General features: G+C 41.2%; 1 protein-coding gene across 1 annotated transcript in view; it reads right to left on the reverse strand.

Annotated features, from left to right (window-relative positions):
* Positions 1-19081, reverse strand: part of SCRN1 (secernin 1) — a 57094-nt gene that overhangs the window by 34197 nt on the left and 3816 nt on the right. Inside the window, exon 2 of the mRNA XM_067746622.1 lies at positions 3257-3416. Coding sequence (XP_067602723.1) covers positions 3257-3415 — 159 coding nt within the window. The 5' untranslated portion in view covers position 3416. The remainder of the gene's footprint in view (positions 1-3256; positions 3417-19081) is intronic.

Genomic DNA, 19081 nt, shown 5'->3' on the forward strand with positions numbered 1-19081 from the left:
TTAAAGCCGAAGGGAGATGGGGGTGGGTGTGAATGAGCTGGGGGCCGTGGAGTGGAGGTGGGGACACAGGAGAGAAAGCAACAAGACGCAGTGACAGCCACCCCCGTGCATCCACAGAGAAGTGGGAAAACGGGGGTCAGCACTTCTGTCTGGTTTCTAGATTAAACGATGCGGCAGACGATAGCGCTGTTAGGGGAACAAATGAGGCGGGGAAAGTGAATTTGGTTTTGGATCCCTAGAGTTATTTTACCTGCAGAGTATGGATGTGGAAACGTGCAGAGGCAACTCAGAACACAGATATGGAACTCAGAAAAAAGGTCAGGGCTGCCTTAGGGACTGACTCTGGTATGTATCGAGCTGCACTTATTTATGCAAAGGGACATAATGTAACCTATAGTGTATTTGAGCATTAATATACCATAGGTTAACTGGTGAAAGGAATCTCGTCTATTTCCTAAAATGACTGTAACCGTGAGTAAAATACAGACTTATTTAACCTATTCCCCAAAAAAGAAAACAAATTTTTTCTAAAATATTTATTTCAGCCATATTTATAAAAGGCTTTGTACAATATTGTAGTTACTATGGCTGCTAAAAAATGACCCCAAATCTAGTGGTGTAAAACAACCGTTTATTATGTTCGTGAATTTGATGAGTCAGGAATCTGGACAGGGCACAGAAGGGATGGTGTGTCTCTACTCCATAGAGCCTGAGGTCTGGAATCACTGAAATGTCATTCACTCACACATCTGGCAGCTGACACTAGCTGTAGGCTCTCCACGTGGGCCCCACCCCATGGTCTGTGTACATGGGTGTTTGGGTTCCCCCCAGCATGGTGCCTGGGATCTTAGGGCTAGAGTTCCAAAAGAGGGAGATGAGTGGAAGCTGAATCCTTTTATGATCCAGCCCTGGAGGTCACACAGCATCACCTCCGTCACGCTTCACTGCATGATGCCATCGGAAGTCCTCACCAAGATTCGTGGCAGGGGTGGGGGGGGCATAAACCCTCCACTCCATGGAGGCGTGTCTATCACACTGTGAGAAGTACATGTGGAATGGGATTTTGTATAGCCATCTTTGGGAAATTAAATCTGCCCACATGAAAATCAAAGTGTTGTTTCAGTTTTGCATGACTCTCTGGGAAAAAGAAACATTTAGGGAAGACAGACAGGGAAGGTCAGTAACAACGCAAACCAAGCCAACTTCATCCTTACCGAGTCCACTCTGTTCCAGGAACAGAAAGAAACATTCAGATGCAAACAACATGGACATTCAAACATTACTGAATACCCATTTAAAAGCTAGCATGAGCGCCAGAGAACCTAGCACTCTTTTCTGCCTGTATGAAAGGAAAGTCCCGCTGAAGCTTAGGGGCTTGGACCAAGTTAGTGGTGCAACACGAGAGGCAAGCGGTTCTGGCGAATATCCTGTGGGAGCCAGTCTGCCGCTGCCTCGACCACAGACTCATGCACTCTGCCTGTTCGTCTCAGTGTCTCTGTTGAATTCACCTCGCATAAGCAGCTCCTTGTAGAGTTCTGTTGCTCTGGTGATGCTTAATGCTTTTAAAGGATCGAAACAGATAAAGATTCAGATAAGAAAATGAAATACGCACTGATGAATACTCACTTAAAACCTAGCACAGTCACCAGAAAAATCAGTTTATTTTGTAAAGCATAGAACATCAAAGAATACAGATGATGTCAGGGGCAAGAGTTTGTTAATCTACTAGCTCCCATTTTTTTCATCCAAATTCTTCATCCTTCAACAAACAATTACAATTTAAACACATACAACTAAATATACCATAACCAAGAAGTTTATTCCATGAATGCAAAGATGGTTCAACTTATCATTAAATAGGAAGAAAAAAATCAGGGGATTATCTCCATAATCACTGGAAAGGTCTCTAACAAAATGCAACACCTATTCTTGAGGATTTAAAAGCAATCAAAGTATGAATTGATGTAAACTTTTTAACATGACAAAACTATATAAATCTCTGTTCCCAAACCAGCATCTTACTTAATGTGGAAGCCCTAGAGGCTGTCCCCCGCTCAGGTCAGGAACAAAGGCAAAGATATCCATTATCTCCCTCACTATTAATACTGAATCCAAGCTATAAGCCAAACAAACAAGAAAATAATTAGAGATGTAAGAACAATCAAACAATCTCTATTTGCAGGTTTTATAACAACATACCTGGAAAACCCAAGAGAATAATAAAAGCTGACACAACCAATAAAAGAATTTAGTAAAAGAGCAGAATGTAAAACTAACATGAGATAGCCATCATGAGAGTTTGACAACACACTCTGGGAATATGAACAAACAGGCACCGTCTTACATGGCTGGTGGGAACACAAAACGGTACGGTACACCAGCTATGGAAGAAGATTTGACCATATCTAACAAAAATTACCTATTTACATACCCTGTGACTCAGAAATCCCATTTCTAGGCACCTATTCCAAAGAAATACTGACTAAGCACTCGAAATAAGAACTGGTGGATAATTTTGAACATGATAAAAATATATAAACCAAGACCAGATACTGTGACAGATGCACAAGGCTATTATTCACTTCAGCACTATTTGTAAGAGCAAAAGACAGGAAAACAACCCAAATGTCCAGCAATATGGGACTGATTAAAGTCTGATTACATCCACAGAATGAAATACTACACAGCTGCAAATGAGGGATGAAGAATCTCTTTAGAGACCAGATGGAGTGACCTGCAAGATACAGTTTTAGTTGAAAAGAGCAAAGTGGAGAAAAGTGTATATAGCATGCTACCATCCATCTAAGAAGGGAGAAAAGGGACTGGGATAAACATTCATATGGATATGTATGTGTGTGTAGTTTACTCCATATATTAATATGTAATTTTTTAAATGGAAGGATAAACTCCCAAACTTCCAAAACATGATCACCTATAGAAGAAAAAGGCAATGGAGTGAATGATACAAAGGTAGAAGCTAGACTTCTATGAATATATCTTATTTCATAGATTTGACTTTGGAATTGTGTAAATATTTTACTTAAGTATAAAACATGGGCCATACCAACGAATGTAGAATTCTCCATGTGACCCTGTTTTTAAGGCTATGAACAAACCTGAATGGAAACAGGAATCAACAGAACCCACATGACAGTTCTGACTTGTGAGCAGGCTTCCAGGTTAAGACATCAAGGTGCTGGACAAAGCCAGAGAAAGAGAATACATGTTAAGTGAGAGACAGTAACACGTGACTTACCTCAGCCTTGCTCTCGGGTTCATGATCAGCTGCTGAGAAATACACAATCTCTTGCACTTCGTCCCTGGGCCGAGCTGAATTTTTCCCAAATACCACCAGACCGTCCTTCGCACGTGGCGGGAAGGCCACAAAACAGTAACTTGGAGGAGCTAAAGCCATCCTGAAAAGAGAGAGAATGGAAGCAGGCCTAACATGGAACATTCCACCGGTGAGTTCTTCAAACATATTTCACCCACTAAGAGAGTTCTAGTATTGAACTGTGTGAAGCGAGCTCATTAAGAGAGCCCAGCTGGGGCTTCCCTGGTGGCGCAGTGGTTGAGAGTCCGCCTGCCGATGCTGGGAACACGGGTTCGTGCCCTGGTCCGGGAAGATCCCACATGCCGCGGAGCGGCTGGGCCCGTGAGCCATGGCCGCTGAGCCTGCGCGTCCGGAGCCTGTGCTCCGCAACGGGAGAGGCCACGACAGTGAGAGGCCCGCGTACCGCAAAAAAAAAAAAAAAAAAAAGAGCGCCCAGCTGGCAAATGAAGGTGGGGTGTCTGGAGTAGAATCACAAAACCACTGACACCAGGTATTGTTTAGTACTCTGTGGGAATAAAGGATCTCAGGTTCGCCACAGACCGCAGTGACAGCCAAAAGTGCAAGGACGCAGGAGAATGGAAAGGTTATTGTTCCAGGCAGAAAACACACACGCTGCCATCTGTCACAGCAATACAAAAATAAATAAATATGCCTTGTAACAGTGCACTGCAGAAGTGCCTCTGATCTAGAGATGCACGTCTGCCATATGATAGTTTTTGAGGTGCTCGTGGGGAAATGGGTCTGGAAGTAAACCGAAAGATACACCACTCTTTGATATATATCTTTCTCTACCTCAACGACATAACACTCAAGCACCTTTTGGCTTTCCTCCCGCCTCTCTAACTGCTCCTGGGCTGGCTAGTTCTCTTCTACTTGGCCATCGAGCATCCTCACTGCTAGGCCCTTCCTTCCTCATTTAATGCTCTTTTCTTTCTGGGAAAACTCATCCATGCCCAGAGCTTCGCTTGTCATTTACGAACCAGTGACCTACATATATAATTCCAGCTCAGTTCTCTCCTTGAGCTCCTGACCCACAGACCCAGCCTACCTGATATCCAAAGCTGAGTTCATCATTTTCCCTAAACTGGATCCCTTCCTAACGTTCCCTGTCTCAGCAGCCAGCTTCATCATCCATCCCACTGGAGCATCAGGAACTATCCTTACCATCTGCTTCTCCATTAAAATATAAATGAGAAGTAAAGCAATATTCTCAGAAAAGCAACTGGCATTCAAAACTCAGCCTCGTCACCTACTAGCTGTGTAACCTTGAGCAAATCACTTTACCACTCTGAGCCTCGTGGATTTTTTTTTTTGTTTTTTGGATTTTTTTTTTTTGTTTTTACCACTCTGAGCCTCATGGATTTTTTTTTTTGTTTTTTGGGGTTTTTTTTTTTGTGGTACGCGGGCCTCTCACTGTTGTGGCCTCTCCCATTGTGGAGCACAGGCTCCGGACGCGCAGGCTCAGCAGCCATGGCTCACGGGCCCAGCCGCTCTGCGGCATGTGGGATCTTCCCAGACCGGGGCACGAACTCGTGTCCCCTGCATCAGCAGGCGGACTCTCAACCACTGCGCCACCAGGGAAGCCCTGAGCCTCATGTTTTGCCCCAGCCCACAGATGTATCATGAGCATCAAATGAAATGATTCTTGAGAACATATTTTGCAACTTGTAGAGGCTACGTGAGTATACGAGATATTTTCTTTGGGTTTTGACCACTCAAATAGAGCAGTGTCTCAAAATTTCTGTTGAGCAAGCCAATCAAAATCAACTCCCCTCACTCATTACTGGACCAGTTATCAAGTCACAGAGTCAGCAACATTCTACGTTTAGAAACATCTTTGTGAGGAACCATATTGCTACGTCTACATCCAGGCTACTTCAGGGCAGTCTGTGTACACACACCCCGGGCTGCCAGAGTTCCTCCTGGCAGTGCTTATGACAGGTCCCTCCCCAGGGCACAGAGAAGTAGGTAGTCCATAACTCTGCAAATAATTCCCTCCTAGCTCAGGAAAATAGCCCCTAGCCCCTTTGGGGGAAAGAAAAGGCAAGAAAATAAAAGGGACTCCAGTTCTTCCTCCTCTTAACCTTTCCCATTTTCACAAAACCACATTATCTTCAAACTTGAGGGGTAGAGACGAATAAACCAAGACTCTGTATGTGTAAGGAAGACCTACAATAATTATAAGATAAAATGCCTTTATAGAGGATTCCTAGAATTTGGAGGTGGGAAGAATTGCTGGCTGAGCCAAATCAAGTGAAACAGACCCAGAAGAAGGTAAGATCGGGAAAGAACGCGTTGTCCTGTGTTTGTATGACTCTCGTATGTAATAGGACTTCCCTTCTGCCCCCATTGTTGGGCCATGTCAAAAGTGCTGGTGTCTGATCTATGAGCAGAACCTTACTTTACTCGATCCTTAAAAACAGTAAAAATCTGGGACTTCCCTGGTGGTCCGGTGGTGAAGAGTCCACCTTACGACGTGGGGGACGCAGGTTCGATCCCTGGTCAGGGAACTAAGATCCCACATGCCGTGGGACAACTGAGCCCGCGTGCCACAACTACAGAGCCCACGCACCCTGAAGCCTGCGTGCCGCAACCAAAGAAGAGAAAAACCCGCACACCACAGCGAGAGAGAAGGCCACGCACCACAACGAGGAGCCTGCACGTCGCAACGAAAGATGCCACATGCCTCAACGAGGATCCCACATGCTGCAACTAAGACCCGAAACAGCCAAAAATAAATTAATAAGTAAATAACAGATAAATCTTTTTTTTCTTTCTTCTTTTTTTTAACATCTTTATTGGAGTATAATTGCTTTACAATGGTGTGTTAGTTTCTGCTGTATAACAAAGCAAATCAGCTATACATATACACATACATCCCCATATCCCCTCCCTCTTGCGTGTCCCTCCCACCCTCCCTGTCCCACCCCTCTAGGTGGTCACAAAGCACGGAGCTGATCTCCCTGTGCTATGCAGCTGCTTCCCACTAACATCTATTTTACATTTGGTAGTGTATATATGTCCATGCCACTCTCTCACTTCGTCCCAGCTTACCCTCCCCCCTCCCCGTGTCCTCAAGTCCATTCTCTATGTCTGTGTCTTTATTCCTGTCCTGCCCCTAGGAGGTTTTGACTAGCACTTATTCTTCAGCTTGGACATCTGCTTGGTCTGCAGGTCATCTGAGTCACTTGACCATGACGAATACATAGGCAAAGGAAGCCCAGGGATATGTGGGCCCAGAGAAGCTGGCTTTTCTGCTGAATTCTGGGAATGACTGGGAATGCCAGAAGGGAGCAGAATTTTTATGTCATTTTTTTTGTAATGTTAGATGAACCCATAAACTGTGTATCACAACCTGTAGCAAACTAGCCAAAGCCAACTGTCCATTACTTTTCCTGGATCACCATTCTACACAATGACTAGCCTCAGAGATGACTCCGCTGGACCCTTGTCTGCTCTCTAGATCAGTGCTGTTCAGAACTTTCTACAATGACGAAAATGTTCCATCTCCACGGTGTAATACGGTGGCCACCAGCCTCAAGTGGCTATTGGCCTGTAGTTAGTGTAATTAAGGGATTAAATTTTTAATTTTATTACAAATTTTAATTCATTTCAATTTAAATAGCCACAGGTGGGTAATAGAAATCCTACTGAACAGAGCAACTTTACAACTTCCCAATAAACCCAGAAATGAGGACTTTCACAGTGAGGTTTCCAATGACCCCAAAAGTATTTATTTGTAAAGTCCTCCACTTATTCTATGACAAATCGTGCTATCACCCACATAAACTGAATTAGTCAGGAGGAGGTAGGACAATGCTACAAGACTGAGAAAAATAAACACAGGAAGTGGATACTGAACTCATCAGGTGAACTGAGTTTAAGCAAAGCTCTTTTCTCCAGAAGCTAAAGGTGATCATAGCCCTAGAGGACAATTCCATTTCCCTTGATGTGAAGCTCACATTCCTGACTCTGAATATACCCGGAAAGTGGCCCTCATTGCTACCTGGAAACCCCTTGTGTACTTTGTCTGGACAATTCCTCTCTTTAACTCCTAAATGCACTTTTGAGACTTTCACTTCTCTTCAAACTTCCAACCACTTCCTCTAAGTAGATACCTTACCTTATAGTCCACAAAGGACAGATGGGTGGGGGAGTGAGACTATTCCAGAGGGAGGCTATGCAGGTTTGAAGGCCCTGTGGCTGGAGAAAGGGGAAGGAGCCATTACATCCAATAGCCAGTGTGGCTGAGCCAGAGGTAACGGGGAAGAGGCTGGAGATGCAGGGAGAGAGGCTAGTTCATGTTGGGTCTTGAAGGCAACGGCAGGGACTTTAGTGTCTGTCCCATAATAAACACTAAAGCCACTGAAGGCTTTTAAGCCAGGTTTTAGGAAGGAAATGGAGCCAGTGCACACAGATGGCTTTTCAAAGAAGTTGGCTGTGACAGGGAGGAGACAGAGCAGTAGATGAAAGGGAGTTCCATTTCTGTGTATCTACTCTAAGGAAATGATCAGGAATATAGACAAGATTCATGCACAAAAGTGTGCATTACAGCGGTATTTATACAGGTGAAAAACTGATGGAAACTTAACTGTCCAGCATCAGAGAAGTGGCTAAAAATTTATGTTACATCTATATGGTAGAATACTATAAAACCATTAAAATGTTTGTGAAGAGTTTTTAATTGCATAGAGAAATGGTTTGGGGAGGTGAAGGGGGGGTGTCCAAAATAAATTATCTTAGGGCTTCCCTGGTGGCGCAGTGGTTGAGGGGCCGCCTGCCGATGCAGGGGACGTGGGTTCGAGCCCTGGTCCAGGAAGATCCCACATGCCGCGGAGCAGCTGGGCCTGTGCGCCATGACTGCTGAGCCCGTGCTCTGGAGCCTGTGAGCCGCAACTACTGAGCCCACATGCTGCAATTGCTGGAGCCCGCGTGCCTAGAGCCCGTGCTCCGCAGCAGGAGAGGCCACCACAGTGAGAGGCCTGCCCACCGCGACGAAGAGTGGCCCCTGCTCGCCGCAACTAGAGAGAGCCCGCGAGCAGCAACAAAGACCCAGTGCAGCCAAAAATAAATAAATAAAATAAATAAATTTCTTTGAAAAAAAATTATCTTAACTACATGAAAATATGCATAGAAAAAGACCAGAAGTGGTAGCCTGACCACTAAATTCTTTCTGTGTTTTTTTATATTTTCCTTTGTTTTCAATTTTCCTACAAGTATTTATACTTATATAATCACACACAAAAGATTAAAAACAAATAAAACCAGGGGATATTACCGATTTAGGAATTTTATTTTAAGGAAAAAATTTGGTTCTATTTCTATGTCCCAACATCTAAAATTTCAAAAGTGGCAAATTCTTATTTGAGTTATAGTTAGGACAAGTTTTTTATTCAGCATTATTATAGTTATTCTCTAGTACTTTGTTTTCCTTTTTTTTTTTTCTTTACAGCCTGCCCAATTCAGAGTTACTCAGGGAGTACACAAATTTTCATTACTATTATTTACACAAATAGCGGGCAGGCCTCCTGCAGTCGCCTCCTTAAACAGGAAAAGAAAAACTGGCCCATCAGAAAGCCAATTTTCTGCTCACCCTGAGATGAAATTCTTTTGAAACTAATTCCAGGAATCTCAATTTTGTTCCCATTATTTGTCAAAATACTGGCTAACATACCAGGTTAAAAAATCTGAAAAGTTAACTCATCTATACACTGTATAAAACATGCATTTTGAAATCTCTGTTTACAGGATTTTTATAAACTGTTAAATCATTCATGTATGACAAAAAACCGACTTTACCATTTTTCTCCCTTTCCCTCTATAATCTTATACAGCATTATGAAATGTCATAATCTCTTCCACGAAGAAAAATAAACTAAAATTTAACTCCCAATCACACATGCTAATGCAGAAATTTATTACATAGACTTTTTTAATCATTTATACTCAGCTTTGGAAAACAGTATAACCATTCAATAATGAATTTTCTATAACTACACTCTACTTAAGCCAGCATTAAAATCAGTGAACAAAGCTTACTCGGAAATAAAGCCATGATTGATGGCTTTTTTCTTAACTTGCTTGCTTTGAGGCACAATTCTGAAGCTGTCTTCTGAACCACAGGGATCCAGAGGTGGGGATGTGGGTACAGGGTTATACTACAGGCCTAAAACTGAACCCAGGAATGTCTATAGCAGTGTTTTCCAAATTCCATGTTGTGGCCCTTTTGTGGGTTATGAAATCAATATAGTGGACAAGATCAGCATTTTTTAGAAAAGAACGTGTGCATCTCACATAGTAAGAGTAAGCGCTCGTGCAAGAAACTTTAAGTTCAGATATACACATATAAGTATATGTATGTACTGGGTTGCAATATAACATTTCTCTCTTACTATGGTTTTCAAGTAAAAATCTTTAAAAGCAACAGGCTTAAAGAGCAAGTCTACTGAATAGGCTTCTTTGTGGTAAATACCAATTAGGATTCTTGCCAGGTTAGCAATAAACTAACAGTTCCAATTAATGAAACACTCCAATTTAACCCCCACAGACAATTAAACTTACAGGTATGTCCTAGGAAATATTTGTTAAGAATATTTCAAAGTACGTTTATCTGTACTTTATGCTAAGTAGAATAAGCCAGTCCCCAAAACGCAAATACTGTGTAATTTCACTTATATGAGGTCCCTAGAGTAGTCAAATTCATAGAGACAGAAAGTAGAATGGTGGTTACCAGGGGCTGGAGCAGGCGGGGGTGGGAGTGGGGAGGAGGACAGAGAGTTAGCTGTTTAATGGGTACACAGTGTCAGTGTCAGTTTTGCAGGATGAAAAATTTCTGGGGATGGGTTGCACAACAATATGAATATTCTTAACACAACTAAACTGTACACTTAAAAATGGTAAATCTTATGTTACATGTATTTTTACCACAATTAACATTTTTTTAAAATCAAATAGCCTCATGTGGCTCAAGGCTACAAAACTGGACTGGACAGCTTTAGCTATCGTGCTATCAGCTGTGGTAAAGTACCCCTAAGCTCAATTTCTAACCATCACTGTCCTTATCAAAGTCCTTTCAGGATTCATGACTTCCTCTTGGGAATTATAACTCCAGAGTCCCTGCAGCTCACAGCACAGGAGCTGCATCTCCCAACATCCACCCTCCGACTGGTGATAGGAGGCTGGGTACAGGCTTGGGGGGCTGGAGCACTGCACCCCCGTAACTAGGAGACTGCTTACAGAATGTCTAGACAAGGAGGGAGGAAGCTGCGTGGGAAAGAAGGTCTTTGTCTTCAAGTTCAGCGAGTAGTTATTGAAGGGCATGAATGCTCCAAGCCACGTAGGGGTTTTCTTTGCCTGAATGCCAAACTGCCCTGCCCTTTTATCTCAGTGAAGCTGCAGAGGCCCTCATTAGTCACCATACCCAGTAATAAGGAAGGCTTGAGTTGCCTGAGAGGAAGAAAATGACTGTCTATATACGCTATAGGCTTATTAACTCTCTTGCAAATAACTGTGACAAAGTACCTTTACTTGCACAAAGAAATGAAACCCAAATGTCCTTACTCTCCAAGCTCCCAGCTTTACTGAGAAGATTGGGTAAGCTTAAAGCCAACGTCTATGAATCACCTCCTTCCAGAAAAGCAAAGAAGAATGTATTTTATTATGTTATATTACTTATCAATAAAGTCATTTTTTAAACTGTTGACATTCCCACTGAACTGAAAACAGGACAAATGATACTCACTTATAAATTTATTTTCCTGTCCTATATCTGCTATTGAGATAGTAAAGAATAAATAGGTGTTTGGAAAAGGAATTATCTACCTGAATTGAGATGTAAACGCCAGCTGATGAAAGGTACGTAAATTAGCTCAGACTCATCAAGCTCTGCCTGAAAAAAAGAAAGATTCTTCTGTTTCACTGAAAGCTCAAGATAGTAGAGCATAAAGCTTTAGGGCTCCACAGCCAGTGATTTCCAGCTTCTAACATTCTATGCCTTGAATGAGGAACTACCTAATGGAAGAACGACCACATAGGGTATTAAGTAAGGAAGCAGGTTTTGGAGGCAAACTGGGTTCGAATCTCAGCCCCGTGTTACCGTTCTGTAACAGGGATAATGACAGGGTTGCGGTGAGGTTCAAATGAGCTGAAACATAAAGTGCTCAGAATGCTGTCTGGGGCACAGTAAGGACGCATCACCGTGAGGGTGAAGAAAGTTACATGATGAAGGCTGTTCCTTTGTGAAGGTCTGATCTGAACAGATGAGACTTCAGAAACTTGGCTTTCTCTTTACAGTATCTAAACGCTCTCTCACCTTTTGAAGATGTGCTCCATTGTCACCTGATGTCTTTTAAGAGCTGCTTACTATTTCCTTTCTCTAAGGCCAAGGGCAACACCTACCTCTGACAGCTGACTCAGGCAGTCTTTAATGCCACTCTTCTGCAGACATACTTCCTAGCAGCATGGGGAGGTACGGGGGTGGCAGGCTGCACATTCATTTGGTTTGGTCCAGAGCACTGGCCTGAACAGTGTGGGTTTTTTTTTTTAAGTCAGAATTAGCAGCTAACATTTTTAAATCTAGAGATTTTCCACAGAAATTCAGATGCTTAGCGTCTCTTGAAAACTCAAAAGACCTAGCAACACTGGATCCACATGACAGCAGGACTGGAGCTGAGGGGGGCTCCTGCCACAGTCCTCTCCACTTCCCAACACTGAGGCCACTGGAAGCGCTGCCTATTATCACCCTTGGGCTGTTGCTTTTTTTGTTCTTTCTTTTTTCAGTGTCAGGTCAATTGTGCTCATTTACAATGCCTGGTTGGCCCTGTAGCCCCATGTGTACAGAGGCAAGAGAAGGACATACTTTAGAGACAAACAGACTCTTGTTCATATCCTGACTCCACCCACTAACCCTGGGAAACAGACAGGTTATGAACTCTCTCTGAGCCAGAGTTTCCGCATGAAAATGGGACTGATCCTCCATACACAACACAGCACATGTGTTTATCTGAGATCGTATGGAAAGTACCCGGTCCTGTGGCCGTATACAGCGGGACGCTCAATAAATGTTCCTTTTCCTCCCTCCTACTACTCACTGGGGATGGGTGTGCCACTTTTGCACCAGTCCCTACTATGCTCCTTCACCATCTCACCAATGGTTTGCCCCTGGCTCACAGACACACTCACGTTCCAATGTGCAACTAAAATGTGCTTAAAGGATCAGACTGGAATGGTGGAGCCTCTAGATTGAACCATCAGTTTACAGAGAATACAAATGACACCATGGGGATGAAATCAGCAGAATCTAGACTATGAGAAACTCTATAGGACAAATCTGACTTCTTCAACAAAAACCGCAAGAAAAAAAAGATGAAGAGACAAAGTTACTTAAGAGATGTATAAACCAACTGCAATGAGTGGAACTTATTTAGATCCTGATTTAAACAAACTACAAAAATTTTATGACAGTTGAGGGGAATTCCCTGGCGGTCCAGTGGTGACGACTCTGCACTTTTGCTGCTAATCCCTGGTCGGGGAACTAGGATCCCGTGAGCCATGCTGCGTGGCCAAAAAAAAAAAAAAAACTATAATATTTGGAGTTTCCTGGTGCCTAGTGGTTAGGATTCCAGGCTTTCACTGCTGTGGCCCAGGTGCAATACCTAGTTGGGGAACTGAGATCCTGAAGGCCACACAGCGTGGCCAAAAAGTAAATTTAAAACAAAAGACAGTTGGGAAAACATAAATGCACTGAATATTTGATGATACTAAGGAATTATTGTTCATTTCTTAGACACAATGATATTCTATTTATGTCCGAAAAAAGGAGCCTATATTTTTAGAAATACATACTGAAATATTTCCATGTGAAATGATATAATGAAAGTAATCCAGGGTGAGGAGAAAGGGTGGGAAATTCAGATGAGACAAGATTCTCTAGGTAATAAAAATAACTGAAGCTGAGTGATGGGTACATAGTGGTTTATCATACTGTTCTCTTTACTTAAGAAGTAATGCATATGATAAGATGTTTAAAATTCTTTTAAGGTTAGAAATAGAACTAGACTGATCTAATATAGGAAATGCTTTCTTGGAGTCATAACTTATGAGTAAGTTATTTGGGGGCTCAGATATCTCTTTAAGGAAGGATTACCGGGGGCACGGAGGACGGGGAAGGATTTCAGTTGGCTTGGTATATTAGGGCACTGGGGGAAGAGGCAAGCCCCTGGTTTCCTCTACCTTGTTATATCTCTTTCCCTCAAGTTTTAAAACGCCTGTCTCTGCTCTTTAGACTATCAGCCCCATGAGGGCAAGGACATGTATGTAAATCCTTATTTCCCTGACACCTCGCGCAAAGACTGGCACATAATAAGACCTCAACAAATGTTTGTTGAACAAATGAAGGGGAAGGGGTATCGATATTTCATCTTCAATGAGAGAAAAAGAGCAGGAAAATCTGATTCTGACAAGGTGCTCCCAAGCTGTGGTTCAATACACGGGATTCACATTTGACAACACATCAAAATGATGGTCTGAGGAGCAGATTCCTAGTCATCCCCTCCTTGGAGATTCTGATTCAGTGGGTCTGAGCTCAGTTCCCAGTAAGAATATTTTTAACAAATGCCCAGGTGATTCTGATACAGTCAGTTCAGACTGATATGGAATATCCAGTTACAGGTTATTAAACCTCTTTGCTTCTCTAAAGTACTATTCATTTTTTTCTGCCCAGCTTTCTTTTTTTTGTGTGGAAACTTTCAACACACACATACAAGATTACAATAAGCTCGCTTAAGGCAAGGGCCATCAACTTTCTGCCATCTTGCTTCTCAATTTTATTTCTAAGGAAACCATTTAATTTTAATTGAATGTTGCTGAATTCAGCAACAGCATTGGCAGCAATACTCTCTGCCTTCGAGACGAAGGTGGTGAAACCCACCCCTGGGTAACTTGAGAGAAGTATGACAAATAAAGATGGAGGAGGCTATGTATTCTTGGTCTTTGGCTTTAAAACTGGGAAATCAGACTAATCACACTACATGATAATCAGGAAGATTTGGATTGTTAATTGTTACTTAAATGTTTTGCAGTTTTCACTATTTTAAAGAAATAAAGTCTCACCCAAATCTTTAAAAATACCTTTTTTAAAAAAAAAAAAAAAAAAACCATTCTTCATTTAACATAGATGCAAGGTAAATGATTTGGTAATGACCATGACTCCTCTGCCTTGGATAGAAAGTAAGAATTTAAGCCAGAAAAAAGAAGAGCTAGATATCATTTCATGTAGTTGAATATTTCTAAATCAATAGGACCTGCAAAGAAATCTCCTTTGGATGCTTTTTTCTTAATGACTGAAATGATCACAAACTGATTTGCTCTTCCACTCCAAAACTACTGCAATTTAGGTGATTAGCTAGAGGAAATGAAAAGAGTGTCTATTTCAAATTTGTAAAACCAAAGTTCCAGGTAATTAACAACTACTCAACTTCACCATAACCCCTGATAATTTAATGGACCACTGCTGGTGCATCACCCTCTCCCAAAATACAGCCACTTAGATGATCATAAGAATCCAGCAACAAAACAAAACAAATGTATGATATTTAATTTGCTATCTGTACATATCATGGAAAGCTGGGAAATCTATCAATACGCAAGAACAAGCTGGTGAAATAAAAAGAGGTCACACAAGTTATATACGGTATCATTCAAGTTATGTATATTATATAGATAGATGATGCAAAAAGATCATAAGGAAATGCAACAAAATTTTTAAGAGTAATAGTATTGCTGGGTTGCAGAAACACAGGCAATTTCTTAACCTATATATATTCAGGTACTTTCAAACTTCCCACATGAAAATACAGAATTTGTGATGAAAATACTTTAAAAAAAGAAGAAGAGGAAGAGTTGCAATAGAAATAATCTATTTTCTCAATATATTGCTGCTAATAAACACGGCCTTTCAATAAGGCAGAGACTCGGGGATTAAGGAGAACCCCACAGCTCAGTCATGGCAAATGAATTCATTTTATCTTTTGGCCACATCTGATTTTGCCTAATTTTCGAGATATGGTGACAATGAGAAATATGAATAAAGCAAAATGTCCAACTTAATGATTCACGTGACAGCTTAATAACTAAGGAAACGTAGACTTTTCTATAGTCAAGTGGAATGTTGTGCTTCAAAATCTACATTGCTTCATAGGATAAATTAGGGGGTAACTGGTCACTTAACAAAAGTATTCTTCAAATCACTCCAGAATTTCTCTATAATGTGAAATATTCTAATATGTTTCCCAACTTTTTAATATCAAAAAATTTTCATAGACACCCCACATAAGAGTGATTGTAGTTGGTTGGGAAAAATATGTAATGAATATATGTTATGAATTTAGTAACACTTTCAAAGCATTTGTACGTACTAACTGGTAATAGAATCCTTACACATCTGAAAAATAATGCTGTAGATATATATGGCTCATTATTTATTCTGTGTCCATTCAATGTTGGGACACATGTGAATTCAAGGCCCCCCTTCAAAAACTCCACTACACTCAGTGATCTGTTCATCACTCTGGTGCATTTAAAATATGGTACCACGTAAAAGAAAACTCAGGCTGCGTGAGTATCACTTTTGCAGAGCTTCTAGGAATTTTAGAGTGAGGGGAAGAGAAGGGATTAGTTGAATGGCATCCGTTTCTCATAGATACAACCGTTTTTTTAACGTAGGAAGTAGTAGATAAAGAGTACAAGTGGGATTCATTTTTCATTCAAGCTAGCCAAATTAGAAAAATATAGTCAGATCAAGTTCACTCTAAGGAAGATGTTTTCCAATACATGGCAGGTTGAAAGACAGTTTTCCATCTTTTACAGTAATATAAAGAAAGAAAGAAAATGACTTACATCACATTAATAGTATACATTCGACCTGTGCAGTCAGAATAATCTATCCAAGAGGTTACATTATGGCTTTTTAAGAAAGAGTCAGATAGACCCAGATTCCGGGTGTAGCTCCTCCAACTACTAAGTTCTTCATCTATAAAACACGGCCATGATGTCTACTATGTACTGTTATGGGGATTAAATGTGCTAATAGATGCAGAGTATCTGGAATAGAGAAACATTCAAGAAAGGTTGGTTCTTAAAGATTAGGGTTCTGGGAATGTAATGATTATGGAGATAAAGGAAGAAGAATGTGTTTGAAATAGGCAGGTATGTGGTTAGCTGCCAAAAGCATTCCCTGTGGGAAAGACCTGGGAGCTACTGAACAAGCCACATCTAGGGTTCTTTCATTTCCTTGTGTTCTCATTTCTGACATTGCTGCCACTGTGTCCACTAATTTGGCAAGGTTGCTTTGAATGATGACCTTCCTATTCCCACCATCTGTTTTCCTCTCCCATATAAATAATGGATTGTCTATTCTCATCTTTTCCCAGTAATATGATTTGATACTACCTGTTAATGCTGTAAACTGGGATTTTAAAAAATCTTCCCAATTACTCTTTTTTTGGGTTTTTTTTTTTTTGCGTTATGCGGGCCTCTCACTGTTGTGGCCTCTCCCGTTGCGGAGCACAGGCTCCAGACGCGCAGGCTCAGCGGCCATGGCTCACGGGCCCAGCCGCTCCGCGGCATGTGGGATCTTCCCGGAGCAGGGCACGAACCCGTGTCCCCTGCATCGGCAGGCGGACTCTCAACCACTGCGCCACCAGGGAAGCCCCCCAATCACTCTTAAAACAGTGGTTTACACTCTGTCCCTGCAAAAAAATCAGCTAAACATTCATTTCCTACAGAAGAAATTTAAATCTTGCTAGTATGAAACCACAGGGTTACTTTACATCTAGCAAAACGGACTTAAAAACTACTTTGTAAATGCCCATTAATGCTAGACTCATTTGCTGTGTTTTTACCATTAGGAAATGTATCCCATTTTATTATCAAAAAGGAACCTATATACATATATATGAACATATTAGTGTGTGTATGTAAATACATATATATGTGGGTGTGAATATCCCCACTTATGCAAATATTTATAAGTATATACTATAGGTAGACAGGAGGGAGGGAAGGAAGGAAGGAAGGAAGGAAGGGAGGGAGGGAGGAACGGAGGAAGGAAAAACAAGGACCTGGAAGGATTAATATCTAACTGAGAGTTGGAAGTGGGACTAAATGTGGGCTATAGAGATAGAAACTTCACATTTCATCCACTTATGTCATTTAAAATTTCTCTATAACAAGCTCATATTACTTTATTGGATTTTTAATTATTTTTTAAAATCTGATTACTTCAGTGCTCAAGAAAGGACATTTTAAGACATTTCATTTAATTCTTTCAGGTCGCTAGGCACTGCTAAGTGCAATTTTAAAATACACTAAGGTTTCATTTTGAGAGGAGAAAAAGACTCAGAAGAGCCTTTGATCACTCCATCATTTTAACTAGGACTTTTAAGAAGTCATGTGAATTATCGATATGTAATCTGAGCCCCTAACCACCTATAAGCACCATGTGCAACCTAAGGGAAAATGGAGCTAAAAAGATCTTCTCAAGGTCTTCATCAACTAGAAGAAGAGGCACTCCTGTATACAACCAAGAGAGGAGGGCAATAATACAACTTAAAACGATGATCAGAAATGCTTATGGGAGCCTTCAAGAACACCTAGCTCACTTTAGGGTAGTAGATTAAGCACTGGGCGATTTAGGTTAAATATATAACCATTAAGAAGAGAAGGAGAAGGGAACATTAACCATATCAAGTTCCCTCACTCTGCTTCCAGTGAGGCTCAAGCTGGGAGGCCCCCAACTTCCTCCCCTTTCAGTCACCCACCCAGTTCAGTTCATTGCTCTCCCAGACTGGGTGGAGGCCCTGAGGATGCTGGGAGTTTCTGGGGAAGAGAGGACAGGTGGGTGTGATTGACATGTACATCACATCAGTCATTCTCCACTCACCCCATCACCTCCCCTCCAGTGTCTATTCAAACTTCCCTCACCTCCCACATCCATTTCTATGAACAGTATCACACACCTCAACCAACCTCCACTTTCTGCTAATGACCTAGACCGATGCAGCCCAATAGAAATATAATGGAAGACAGATGTGAATCACATATATAATTTTATGTTTTCCAGGACCCACATCTAAAAAAGTAAAGGGAAACTGGTGAAATTACTTTAAATAACATATTTTGTTTAAATCCAATATATCCAAAATATTAATTCAAAATACAGGCATACCTCATTTAATTGTGCTTTGCTTTATTGCGCTTCACAGATAATTGCATTTTTTACAAATTGAAGATTGGTGGCAACCCTGAGTGAAGCAAGACTATGGGCGCCATTTTCCCAATAGCGTTTGCTCACTTCCTGTCTGTGTCACATTTTGGCAATTCTCACAATATTTCAAGGTTTTTCATTATTGTTATATTTGTCATGGTGATCTGTGATCAGTGTTCTTTGATGTTAGCATAGAGAAAAGAGAACTCACTCTATCGTGTGAAGGCTCACAAGATAGTTAGCATTTTTTAGCAATAAAGTATTTTTAAATTAAGGTATATGCATTTTTTTAGACATAATGCTATTACACACTTAACAAACTACACTATAAACCTAAGTTTTATATGCCCTGGGAAACCAAATAATTCATGTGACTTGCTTTATTTTGATATTTGCTTTATTGCAGTGGTCTGGAACCCAACTCGCATTATCTCCAAAGTATGCCTGCATAATCAACGTAAAAGTCATTAATGAACTGTATCTGT

The sequence above is a fragment of the Pseudorca crassidens genome, chromosome 8, assembly GCF_039906515.1.
Source record: "Pseudorca crassidens isolate mPseCra1 chromosome 8, mPseCra1.hap1, whole genome shotgun sequence".
Taxonomy (NCBI): Eukaryota; Metazoa; Chordata; class Mammalia; order Artiodactyla; family Delphinidae; genus Pseudorca; species Pseudorca crassidens.